The 12,963-nt window shown below is 34.2% G+C and overlaps 1 protein-coding gene across 5 annotated transcripts in view; it reads left to right on the top strand.

Moving 5' to 3' along the window:
* The window catches only part of KCNC2 (potassium channel, voltage gated Shaw related subfamily C, member 2), a 172,425-nt gene extending 163,810 nt beyond the window's left edge, over positions 1-8,615 (top strand). The window contains exons 4-5 of one of the 5 annotated variants that reach the window (XM_011995315.1): positions 467-631; positions 7,488-8,615. In XM_011995315.1, the coding sequence (XP_011850705.1) occupies positions 467-631; positions 7,488-7,597 (275 nt within the window). In that variant the 3' untranslated portion in view covers positions 7,598-8,615. Of the gene's footprint in view, positions 1-466; positions 632-4,860 lie in introns of all 5 variants that reach the window. The other 4 variants (XM_011995314.1, XM_011995316.1, XM_011995317.1 and 1 more) reach the window with 4 other exon arrangements.
* The last annotated feature ends 4,348 nt before the right edge of the window (positions 8,616-12,963 follow it).

The raw sequence follows: 12,963 nt of genomic DNA, 5'->3' as shown, positions 1-12,963 counted from the left end.
GTTTGGGACACAATACCTTCAGAAATTAATAAAAGCGTGTCTTTTAAATAACCACAAAGGCAAAATGTACTTAAGAGATTTTCTTAAATAGGTTCCATTTTAAAATATTCCTATTCAGAGTAAATAGATAACATGTCAAAAATTGTAAGACAATAATCTATGTGCTTTTCCATTATCACACTTACTTTGAGTTCATATTAGTTGTGTTAAAGGCAATTTCTTATTAGATAAAATCCAAAATGGAATTAAAATCTCCCAAATAACATTTCTACTCTTTTCAATACATTTCCATTTTGCTCCATGTAATTTTTCGTGAAGAGTGATAAAAATTCTTTTTCTTACTGTGATGTGATTCTTGTGTTTTGTATATCGAGTGACTGGACTACCAGCATTCTGTGTAAACTCTTTGTACTGTCTCATTTCCTCATTCATCACTGTCTGTCAATGGGCATGGTGCTGTGACCAGTGTTATCAGGTGACGACAGTACAGGAAGTGAGCCGCCACTATCACCCCCAGAAAGGCTCCCCATCAGACGCTCTAGTACCAGAGACAAAAACAGAAGAGGGGAAACATGTTTCCTACTGACGACAGGTGATTACACGTGTGCTTCTGATGGAGGGATCAGGAAAGGTAGGCATGCATTTAATCAGATCATAACAGGTGACTTAGCAATAAACTGTTGTAAATACATGGAGTAATGTAAAATGCTCATTCATCATTTTCTAGGAAAGACTGCGTGCGGTGCTCTTTTCCTCTCCATTACATCTTCTCTCCTTAGACACTTGTTAAAATACATAATAACCTATGTGATTGTCATATCTGAAAGGCATCTCATCCCTTTTTCTCTCTCCTTTGGTTTGCCATTTTTCTATGGGCAGAATTGGAATGGAATATGTAAATATTAAATCACTTATCCAATTACTTTAATATAATGTACTCGGCAGTCATTAAAAGTTATCTTTTTCACTACAACAAATAAAACTCACTAATTGGCTCTGTGCACATATTTGATGAGTAATTTATGACTATAAAGCAATTGTAAGTTTTTTTTTTTTCTCAAAGTAAAGCATGAAACATTCTCTAATGTCTCTTATCCAGTACATGGGTAGTTTTTGCCAGTGGTTTATCTGAGGGTCTCAAGGTTGCAAAGGCCCATGATCCTTAGTCATATGGAACAGTATATGTAATCACTTCAAAGCCTACTTGTGTAATCACAAAATGCACTTACAGAATTTTCTTCATGACCAATAATAAAAATATCTGTTTATTACTATTTTTCAACAGGCATGAACTGTGCCTGACACCTAGAAGATAATAAATCTTGGTTGAATGAATAAAAATTATGGGACGAGCATCTTTGTTAAAAGAGTATAATAGAATATTGAAGCTCCCACTTATCATGTGGGTCCTTTTTCCTTGATTGTACCACTGTCTAAACTATTCCCGAAAAAGTTTTTTATTCCCTTTTGGTAAACTTTACAACTGTAGGACAATTGGGATCTTTTCCTCCCCTTTAAGAATAGTCTTGTGATGATTATAACCCACTTTTGTCAAAAGGGGTATGCTTTATTATTAGCTTCTACTTTGACAATTCCAGTTGCTTTATTGCCACAGTAATTTTTCCTCTGTGTGTTGACAGAATAGGGAAAGAACTCTAATAATGTCTTATGATAATTGATTGAATTTGAATAAAAATCCACTTTAAAACTTTCATATTAGCACAACTGCATTTAAATAATACTGTGCTTAGTTGCTATTCATCGGAGTTTCTCCCTATTGAATTATTTACCATTTAAGGCTCAAATATTTATTTTGTGATTCTCTTTTTCTTTGAAATATTTTATTGCCCATGTTGTACTTCTCTTAATTTCTTTTGATCACTTTAGATTTTTCTTCTTTGCTTCTATGCCATTGAGACTTAAAAGAGAAGACAAAGGACTCTTGTTCCTTCCATGAATAATATTTTAAATACTTCTCCATTCCAATTACTTCCATTGTTTGCATCTATTTCTTGCACCAAAATGTATTTCAATCCTCTCAATAGATTTATTTGGTTGTTTACTGTTCTACATTAAATATGTGCTAGAAAAATCTTTAAACATTTTGAAGACAGTGAATACACTATCATAGTATTCGAGCAAAATATATGTACATATGTTAAATAATAATCATATCAAACTAATATTTTATATAGAACATGCTGTTCTAAGTGCATTGAATATCTTAAATCACTGTACACAATGTATATACATGTTAAATTTACTTACATTTTAGAGCAGCATTCAATGAGATTATCACATGCAATATTTATACTAAGATTATATGTTTAAAGAACTCTCTAGAATGTTTTTCTTCTATGTTAGACAATATTTTGAGTTTTAAACTAACAAAGAAAATCATGAACAAGAAAAGGCTTTGCAAGTTATAAGGCACTATCTAAATACAAAATTTTACTATAAATTGCAAAGTTTTGCAAGCAAAGCAATTAATAAGATATTTAGTTTGCATGTAAAATGTATACATGCAATCTTATTTCACAAATACAAATTATTTTTTGTTAGTGAGAACATCTTTGAAAATTTATTCATGAGCTTTTTACTGTTTGTCATTTCTTATCATAATCAACTCTTTTTCATTCTTGCTTAAGTAGTTTATAGCTATATGTTTTTTCCTGCTAAGTATGGTAGTACTTCTGGCTAACTTCACTTAATCTTTTCAGTTGGTCATCTTATCATATCTATCACAAATGTATTCATTTCTTTTCCTGTTTCTCTTTATGTAGGTTATAGATTTCTGCTGTTACTTCTATTCATTTATTTTCTATATAATCCTTTCATTTATCCCTCAAGTTGGTATCTCTGCTGATTTGATTTTAATATTTAAAAATTCTTCTCTCTATAAGTGAAAATAAATTACTGGATTCCCACTGAATTATTTTTCTAGCTAAAAATATGAATGTAATTGGGCATATATTAAGAAATCTTTAAGGATTCTCTAAAAGAGTAAACTCTCAATACTTAGAATGCATGTTTTTTCCTTTAGGAAAGCATATTACATAAACTAAAACATGCTCGTGAATAGCACATGAGTAGGTAGTTTCGGTATTGCCACAGATAAGCACATGCACTTAAGAATTATTTGGAATGAATGCTGTGTATCTAGATGTTAGTTCAAAATCAGTTCAACAGTGTTTATTATCATGAATTATATTTTCAGCCATTCCACTAAAACTTTGATTAAGCAAAATTTTATCAAATTTTTAAATCATAAATGAACGTGTAAAGAAAAAATATTTATATGAATAATATATAATTTTGCTAATAAATACTTGTTACTAAATTAGAAAGGAAGACTTTTCAAATAGACACTGAAATTATAGTCATTAAAAATATAGGACCTATAAACAGAATAGAATATTTATAGTAAAACTATAATTCAGAAAGATAACATTTAGAATGGCAACCAAGTTTTACGTATTACTGGCATGAACACTATAAAACTGCCAAAGAGAATTTTACCTTTCTGGGGATCCTGTAGGAGCAAGGAGATTGTAGAGAACAGAGTTGTAAATCTGTATGATGATGTTTAATTATTAACAGCCCATTTAGTTCATGCATATTCACCACTTTGCCTTTAATCAAAGCCAATCAATGTTTATCGTCTAATTTACATTTTTAGGTTATACAGTCAACTTCAATGGCACAGGATAATTTTTTTCTACAATACCCAAAGTTATATTTTCAGTCACTTTTCAGAAGACCAGTAATAACTAACCCTCCGTGCATGTGAAAATTTATATTTAGGGACTAACAAAACATTGGCCCATAATTATTTGATTAGCAGAGACTATGTGCTAGAGAACATTTGTCATAGTTAATGGATGGTATAAATTTCTATCTACAAAATCTCAAAGAAAGCAACTAGTCTGCTGAAAGTTAATGTGTGTGCATGTTGTGAGGGGAGGGGAATGTTCATCATTTTCTTTTCTTATCCAATCCAGCTTCACCCCATAAGACAGCTTTACCCCGTAAGAGGGGTATTGCTGTGATCCACACCCATTGTCTATCTTGGCCTCTCATACATAAAATAATCAGATACATCACTTTTTCTCTTCCAATGAAAAGAGGAAAGTTATCCATGACTTCTTCTCTGGAATTTCCATGAAAAGATTCAATTAAAGAGGAATAGCTGAAAGGTACATAAAGAAAAACAATGGACCCATTTTTTTTTTTTTTCTCACACACTCATCAAGTACACCAAGGTCTGATTAGAACCCAAAGAGTAAGTCATATATTGTAAGAGAGACAAGTAGTCCACTAGAATTGTATCTACTTGCTCAATTTTGGTTGCCAAAAAAGAATTTCATTTTCCTGTTCTGTAACAGTTTTTCAAGAAAGCTGTCAGAACATTCATCTCAAATCTTTGTAGTATAACTACTTTTTTAGTCAATAGTTGCCCTGCTTTAAGACATTTCACTTCAAAATTTATACTAGGTGCTTTCCACCTCGTTTAACTGTCTCTAAAATTGTGTAATAAAAAATACTACAATATACAAATATTTCCAAAGGTGACTTTGATAGGGTTGCTTAAGTAGCTAAGGAATAAGGCTAAAGTTTATGAGAGCATCTTTTATCCTGTAACTTCATGGCTATCATTAACAAAAGATCAAGGTGTGATATAATAGAAAGAAAAGATGAATTAACACCAAATTATTCTCAATTTCTGGGTGGGAAGGCTGGGGGTGGAAATCAGCTGAAAACATCATGTAATCAAATTCAAACTTATTTCACTGAAATTATGACTCAATTTATATTTCATTCATTTTCTTTTTTTTTTTTCCTTTACTTTTCTTACCCAAGGAATTAGAAATGGGCATTCCATCCTACATCACCTGGATAATGGCACCAAATGCCATTATTTAAGAATCATCTTTTAACCCTATAAAGCTGGAAGATTAAATATGCTGGAAAAAGAGTTGTCCATTTAAACTTAAGTATGCTTTATTAGCTTAGGAAATAAAAAATGAAAAGAGAAAAAGTAGCCTACTTATTTCTCTTTTTTTTTCAAGAACACATTCCGAAATTTAAAAATATTAGTCAAGCTTATATCTTACTTAAGTTGCTTTGCCTAATTCTTAAATGAGTTCTAGTATTCTACATGACAAAATTACATTAGTACTAACTATAATCTGGGAAAAAATAGATTTTGAAGTATTGTAACCATAATTCGTGATGGCTGGTTTAATCTTTTCAAAATGGCAACTACAGTGAACTTCATTTTTTTAGAGTTATAAATTGTCTCAATATTAAATTCTTTGTAAGCAAATTCTTCTTTGAACTTGAAAGTAGCACTTTTGATTACCCTGCATGGTATTATTTGTCTTTCTATATTCTGGTTGAATTCAACTGATGTCTGTGCATTTTTTCATAAAAGGATATGAAAAATCCCGAAGCTTAAACAACATAGCGGGCTTGGCAGGCAATGCTCTGAGGCTCTCTCCAGTAACATCACCCTACAACTCTCCTTGTCCTCTGAGGCGCTCTCGATCTCCCATCCCATCTATCTTGTAAACCAAACAACCAAACTGCATCAGTCGGCTAAATTGTATTAATTCAAGTACTGTTTACCCCATAATGGAAATAATTAAATGTAGAGTTACTCCAGGCTCCATTAATACAGTATAAATCTTGCATGATACTACAATTTGAAGTCAGAAATGCCACTTGGGTAGCTAATGAATTTTATCCAGGCTTTAAAGATTGTCTAAAGTAGTGCTAAGATTTCTCCTATTAATTGCCCTGATCTCCTTTTGCAATAAAATGACAGATAGTGTCAGATATTGACCAGTGCACTAATATATAAACATATCTTCAGGGAGATATATTTAAAACAGTGTGCTTCCAAATGCCAACCACTTCATTGGAACTTTATTTCTTGTGACTGTAAACCATTCTGAAGATGTCTGGGATCCTATCTTGATTGCACACAACATGACTTGTGTCAGCTCATTTGCATGGACCATCTTGTCTCTATCACCTGAAAGCAATGTTGCAGAGTTTGGGGACTGTGGATAGCTCAGGATATGTGTACTTGCATCGAACCATCCTGCTGATATGAAAGCATTGGTCGACTGTTCTGCATGTTGAATTGTGGGGCAGGGAGGGCACGTTTCTCCTTGACATTTTTTTTTCTTATTCTTTGAAAGAAATATATGTTTTAAATAGTTTAATTTCTTGATTGATTTACTTTTCTTCAAAAATGCTGTATTGGAGTTCTGAATGTCTCTGGTTGTTTGCACACAGATAACTGCAAAGAGGTTGTCATTACTGGTTACACGCAAGCCGAGGCCAGATCTCTTACTTAATGACTTGGGGAAGGCACAAAACATGAGAGAAAGAAAGGTAACTGCCAGCCAGGCTTGCATTGTTTAGCCAGAAATTGCTGCTTGGTTCTAGACTCTTTTTTTTTTTTTTTTAAACCCCAGGATTTGTCATCATTTTCAGAGGCAGAGTGCCAAATATCACCCAAAGCTTTTTCTTGTGTCTTTTTTTACCCCCTTATTTTATTTTTATTTGTTAATATTTTGTGCAAACTTCAAAAGTCACTGGTGTTCACAGAAGGCTTTTTTGACTAGCCTTAAATTTCTGAATCAAAAGATTAATCAGATTTTCAGGCAGTATTTAATCAGGTGTTTTGTCCTGTATGTTGTTCCCGTCTGTCTGTCTTAGCTCCCTGTCTTTACTGTATATGCCATCTGTCTCCATGAAGCACAGAAATGCCTCTGTAAGATGTTCATGATTTTAATGTTGACTCCCTCCAACCCCAACCCCATATCTTTTTTTGCTATTTGGAGCAGCCTCTCTGCTTTGTGTATAAATTAATGATACCCTGTAGACTACCTAAGTTAATCGGCACTGTGAATCTTTTTGATAAGCAGGGTTTAAGCAGCAATTTCACCATTGCACTTGGTTGCCTGCTGCAGTGTCAGTTTCTACTACCTAGCAACCAGCATTCATTACTACACTCCAACAAAATCCTTAGGGAGTCATATTCAGTCTGAGTGGAAGAAAGTCTATTTATTCATTTCTATGAATTCAACAGCAATAGTGTGTCTCGTGTATTGAGCATGTGAGGGAAGAAAAAATGCCGTAAAATAAATAGAGGGATAAATAACATTACTAAGGCATTTGGGATCCTCGAGACTACTGATTAATTCCTATTTCTCGTGTTTATTTTTTGTTAGGAAGACAATTGTCACTTTTATTATTGGCCACGAAACATGTATTACTCTATATCCCCAAGTCCTAGAGCATGACCTGCATGTTGGAGATCTTGTACAACAATGTATTTATCCAGACGTACATATATGATACTTAGAGACACAGTGATTCTTTTGATAACACCACACATAGAACATTATAATTACACACAAATTTATGGTTAAAAGAATTAATATGCTGTCTGGTGCTGCTGTTATTGACTACAGTGTTGTACAGAATTTATCATGGATTTTTGACTGCTGAGAAAGGGACAGTGGAATTTAGCCATACCAAGGACTATACTGGAAACAGACTTCTGCTGCTGAATGTGCCCTGATGTGACCAGGTTGCACTTGGAGGAGATCCCTGCGTCTTCATGAGGCACTTAAAGCTTATAAAAGAACTGTGGCTGGAACTCATCTGGTGCTCCCCATGCGAGTGCTCTGCTTGTAGACTGGCCAGTGTCCATGAAACAACTGTAAATATTAACATGTGTGCATGGGTCAACAGTCTTGGCCATTTCTCATCAATAGAAGCCAAATTCATGATCAACATCTCTGAAGTTTCATGTAAGGCCTACACTTCTTTGAATTACTCTTCATGGGCCCACATTAGATTGTGCTGTGAATTACTTAAGGCAGTGATACTGATGTAGTATAGTTCTGTCTTAATTGCCCTTATTTCTACTTTGTTGGTTGAATCTATGAACTTGATTGTATTATTTTCTTATAAATTACTGATGTAATCAGCTTGTCAATTATGTTGTGAAATTGTTAGTATTCATTTATCAAAAATGACCTATGTTTATTCACATATTTGTTTAGTTCTGGGAAATTGTTATAGCTTAAATGAAACTCACCAACATTATTCATAGTTTAAGTCTTTTATCATTATTACCTCAATTATAAATATTATAAAAATATAATTCTGGCAATGAGAGTATTTTTTTATTCAATGATCAAGGAGCAATGACAGTATATAGTAGAATATCGATTAAATTATATCCTAAAATGTATATTTTGCATAAAAGAGATATTCTTTAATCAATTACTTTTGTGAGTTTTGTGGCAAATGAAGCTTGTACTTGTCTTTAAAACTGTTGTAGACAAAACTGTATAAGATTTTTACATCTTGCTTAATCAATATTTCCAGAGTCTATTAGTTCCCCTGGGATTCTGAATATAACATATAGCCTATTATAAACCCCTGTATCGTGGACCTTTTGTGAACATTTCAAGGCGCATGCACAACCTTGGTGATAACCAGTGGAAATGTAACTAACTGAAATGAAGAATAAAAGACAAATGAGCTGGGGATAAACTTGAATCTTATCTGATTAAATTACTTAAATTATTTTCTTGACTCTTTTCTTTGTGGTGCAGTTTTCAAAGGACTTTACTATTTCTATGTTTTATGGTATCACACCAGGCCCTTGTATGCAATGAAGAATTTGGGATAAAAATATTTAAAAACATACACTAACTACCATTCAAGTGTTAGGCAAATAGCCAATGTATTCTTCTTCTTTCGTCTGTCTAGATTTCTCTCATAATTCTGAGATTTAAAAATTATTAAGTATTATGGTATCTGACATTTATAAAGTATTTATGATTAGTGCTGAAATTTTCTTTTTTCCTATAGAGATGGGGGTCTTGCTATGTTGCCTAGGCTGTTCTCGAACTCCTGGCCTCAAGTAATTTTCCTGCCTCAGCCTCCCAAAGTGCTGAGTTTTTATTTATTTTCCAAGTTAATCATCACAGCAATTCTAGAGGCAGGTAATTTTGTTTTCATTTTACTGGTGATAAAGTTAAGGATGAGAGAGGTAGAACTGTTCATTTACATTTTTGCCACAGATAATGTTCCCTGTCATACTTTTTTGTGGATTAAATATTTACTGGGCCTCAAGTTGTAAATGCCCTATCAAAGATGGCTTCTGTCTCACCTTTGGGTAACAGGACTGTCTTTCAGAAGCACACCGTACATAGTTGGCCTTTCATTTATGTCATGGTAATACATATAAGTTTACCCTATAAAATTCTATGCCACCATCCAGGGGTATGAGAGGGGTGAGATAAAAGAAAGAAAATGCTGGAGAATTCAACACTTTTGACTAAAGCAAAGCAAAATATTTTCTATATCTTTTCTGTCCTAAAAATGTTCTATGTTGATTATTAAGAGACAAGTAACAGCTCAGAAAAGGGAATCTGTCCAAATATAATTACTGTTAAAATATTTTTAATGATGTTGTCAGGATGTTGGATTTACTGTAAGAAGGAAAAATAGGAAGATGAAATAATGCATTGTAGTAGATAATAATTGCCATCAAATTTTGATTAAAAAATCAGGATTAAAAAGTCATGAATGAAAAGTTAAGACATTCATTTTATCTTTGAAATAAATCACAAGACATACTAATAGAATAGAAAAAGTGAACTTAGACAATGAATATTGTCAGGCTACAATGAATATTAACAGGCTACATTACAAAGCAGAGACTTCAGAGGATTTATGACGTGCTTGAAGACATTTAGAGCTAAATGAATCTATTAAATTATTGAAATCCGTAGAAGTTTCAGATGATTAAAATATGTAGTTAATTTTTTCTTACTAAAAAAAACACTCTTCCATCCAATTTCCACTGCCAAAATTTAATTAATTGTTTAAATGCCCAAACATTATTAAACTATAGGTATATGCTAATGTTCTGTAATATGAGCTCAGTGTCATTAATATTGATTTTAAATTTTCTAATTCCCTGTTCTTCCCCAAACTTTGTTTAGAGGATATGATATGTTTCACTATTCTCTGAAAATTAATTTGATAGAATTAATATTATGAGATTGATTTTGTTATCACACTATCATGTCAAAGTGACCAACGACTTGAATACTAAGATTGTCAAAGGATGTGGCCACCTCCATTGTGAATCCCAGATAACCTAACATTCATTTGTTTAAAAAAATATTTTATTTTTTAAAGAAGTTTTAGCCTCGCAGGAAAATTCAGCAGAAGATTTTCAGGTAGCCCTGCCCCCGTACATGCACAACTTCCCCCACTATGGACATTTGACACTACAGGGGTGCATCTGTTACAGTCGAAGAGCCTATAACTACACTGACTCATCATTGCTACCCAAAGTCCATAGTTTACGTTAGAGTTCACTATAGGTACGCTACATTCTGTGGGTATTGAGAAATGTATAATGACATGCATCCACCATTGTAGTATCATATAGAATAGTTTACCCTAAAAATCATCTGTGTTAATCCAATTCATCCTTTCTTCCCCTTAATTTTAGAGGGGGATCTTTTTACTCTCTCCATAGTTTTGCCTTTTCCAGAATGTCATATAGTTGGAATCATACAGTATGTAGGTTTTTTTTTTTTTTCCAGATTGGTTTACTTTACTTAGTAATATACATTTAGGGTTTTTCCATGTCTTTTCATGACTTGATAGCTCATTTATTTTTAGTACTGTATAATAATTGCATTCTGTGGATGTACCACAGCTTATCCATTCACCTACTGGACATTGTATTCGTCAGGGTTTTTCAGGGAAAAATAACTCATAGAACGAAAATACACCCCCCACCCTCCCACCCCTCCACATCCCCACATCCCCACATCCCCACATCCCCACACACAATTATATAAAGAGATTTATTATAAGGGATCGGCTTATGTGATTATGGAGGCTGAGAAGTACCATAATCATAATTTGCAATCCACAAGCTAGGGACCCAGGACAACCAGTGATATATTTTCAGTCTGAATTCGAAGGCCTGAGAATCAGGAGAACTGATGGTGTAAATTCCCATTCAAATCCAAAGACCTGAGAGGAAGTAGTGCTTATGTAAGTCTCAGTCCAAAGAGAGAAGAAGACTGACATGACAGGTCAAACAGCCAGGCAGAGAGAGTGGAATCTTTCTTCCTCTGCTTTTTTGTTCTATTCAGGCACTCAGATTGGATCATGCCCACCCACATTGGGAAAGGCAATCTGCTTTATTCAGTCCATTGATTCAAATTCTAATTTCTTCCAGAAACACCTTCAGAGACACACTCAGAAATAATGTTAAACCAGATGTCTGTCCTAGTCAACTTGATGCATAAAATTAACCGTCACAAGTCCATTCCTTGTCAACTTGGCACTCCAAAAGCAACTCCCTAAACCATAATCTCCAAATAAAGACAAGAATGAGGTCATAATTCTGCCTAATGTAATACAACTATAGTGTTTTTGTCCAAAAGTGTACTAAACCCTTCCCCAGAAGAGATGATAAATTCCTTGGGTGATGATTACTCTTCTCTTTAATATCCTATAACTTAAATATTGTGATATAAAATTAATAGTACTTAAATACTACAACAAAGTCAAAACATATCATGTTGAATGACAAAGAAATGAGAGAAAAGAAAATAAAGATTTTTATATACATACATACAATGTATACATAACAAAGAGAAAATACTCATGAAAATTGCACTTCTGAAACTGACCACATAGCTACAGCTGGTATTTATGACTACTTTCTTCCACCACCCATTCTGTATTCCTTTTACCTTCAGCAAGCACCTCAGCTGGTTGTGGTTCTTTACTTGTTGGGGTGACCCAAACTTTCTGAACTGGGTTGCTGTAGTTTTCCATTGACCTTAATCACTGGATACGGTAACATTAAGGTCACTGTAAGAGATTTTCTGTATTCCAGCCACGTTCTTTCTTGCCTGCATTGCAGAGTAGAAGTCCATTTCTGCATTGGTAGCCAGAGTCAATCACCCCAGCCAGCACAGTAACTATCTTCTTTGCCTTTTGATTAACAGGCATGAAGAGTCCAGTGACTGGGCATAAGTCTTACCTTGCATTTCAGTGGAATCATTGTTTTGTCCCCTGGTGAAAATATTTCTCCATTTAGAGGAGAATCTCCCTCCTAGGCCAGGAGGGCATTCAGTCATGGAAACAGGAAGCAAAAATGTTGTTATTGGATCACTAGGAGTAAGAGTGAGTGGTGCCACTCTCATTTCCACCCTTTGATTTCTAGAACTATGAATCCTGGCTGTGGAAGAAATAGCACCATATATTGGATGCTAATTCAGAAAATACATAGTCTTCTGGAGAACCTCATTCCAGCCTTACAAGTATTACTACCTAGCTAGTGCTATAACTGAGTATCCAAAGGCCATTCACCATTATCTCAGAAACCACCACTTCAGGGTGGTGGGGAACATGGTAAGACCAGTGAATTCCATGAGCATAGGCCCACTGTCCTGCTTCTTTTGTTGTTAAATGAGTTTCTTGATCAGAAGCAATACTGTGTAGAAAACATGTAGTGGATAAGGCATTCTGTAATTCCAGGGATGGTAATTTAGGTAGAAGCATTGAGTGCAAGGAAGAAAAATCTATATCCAGAGTAAATCTGTATTCCAGTAAGAACTAAATGTTGCGCCTCCCATGATGGAAGCAGTCCAGCATAATTAACCTATCACCAGAGAGTGGGTTAATCATGGCGGGAAATGGTGCCTTATTGGAGACCAGTGCTGATCTCTGCTGCTGGCAGATTAGACATTCAGCAATGACCATATCCAGACTGACCTTGGTGAGTTGAAGTTCATGTTGTCGAGACCATATACGGCCTGCATCCTCACCACCATAGCCACTTTGTTCATGAGCCCATTGAGTGATGACAGGAGTGGCTGGGGAAATAGTCTG

This window comes from Mandrillus leucophaeus, unplaced genomic scaffold (assembly GCF_000951045.1).
Source record: "Mandrillus leucophaeus isolate KB7577 unplaced genomic scaffold, Mleu.le_1.0 Scaffold482, whole genome shotgun sequence".
Lineage (NCBI taxonomy): Eukaryota > Metazoa > Chordata > Mammalia > Primates > Cercopithecidae > Mandrillus > Mandrillus leucophaeus.
This window is presented reverse-complemented; position numbering and strand designations above follow the sequence as displayed.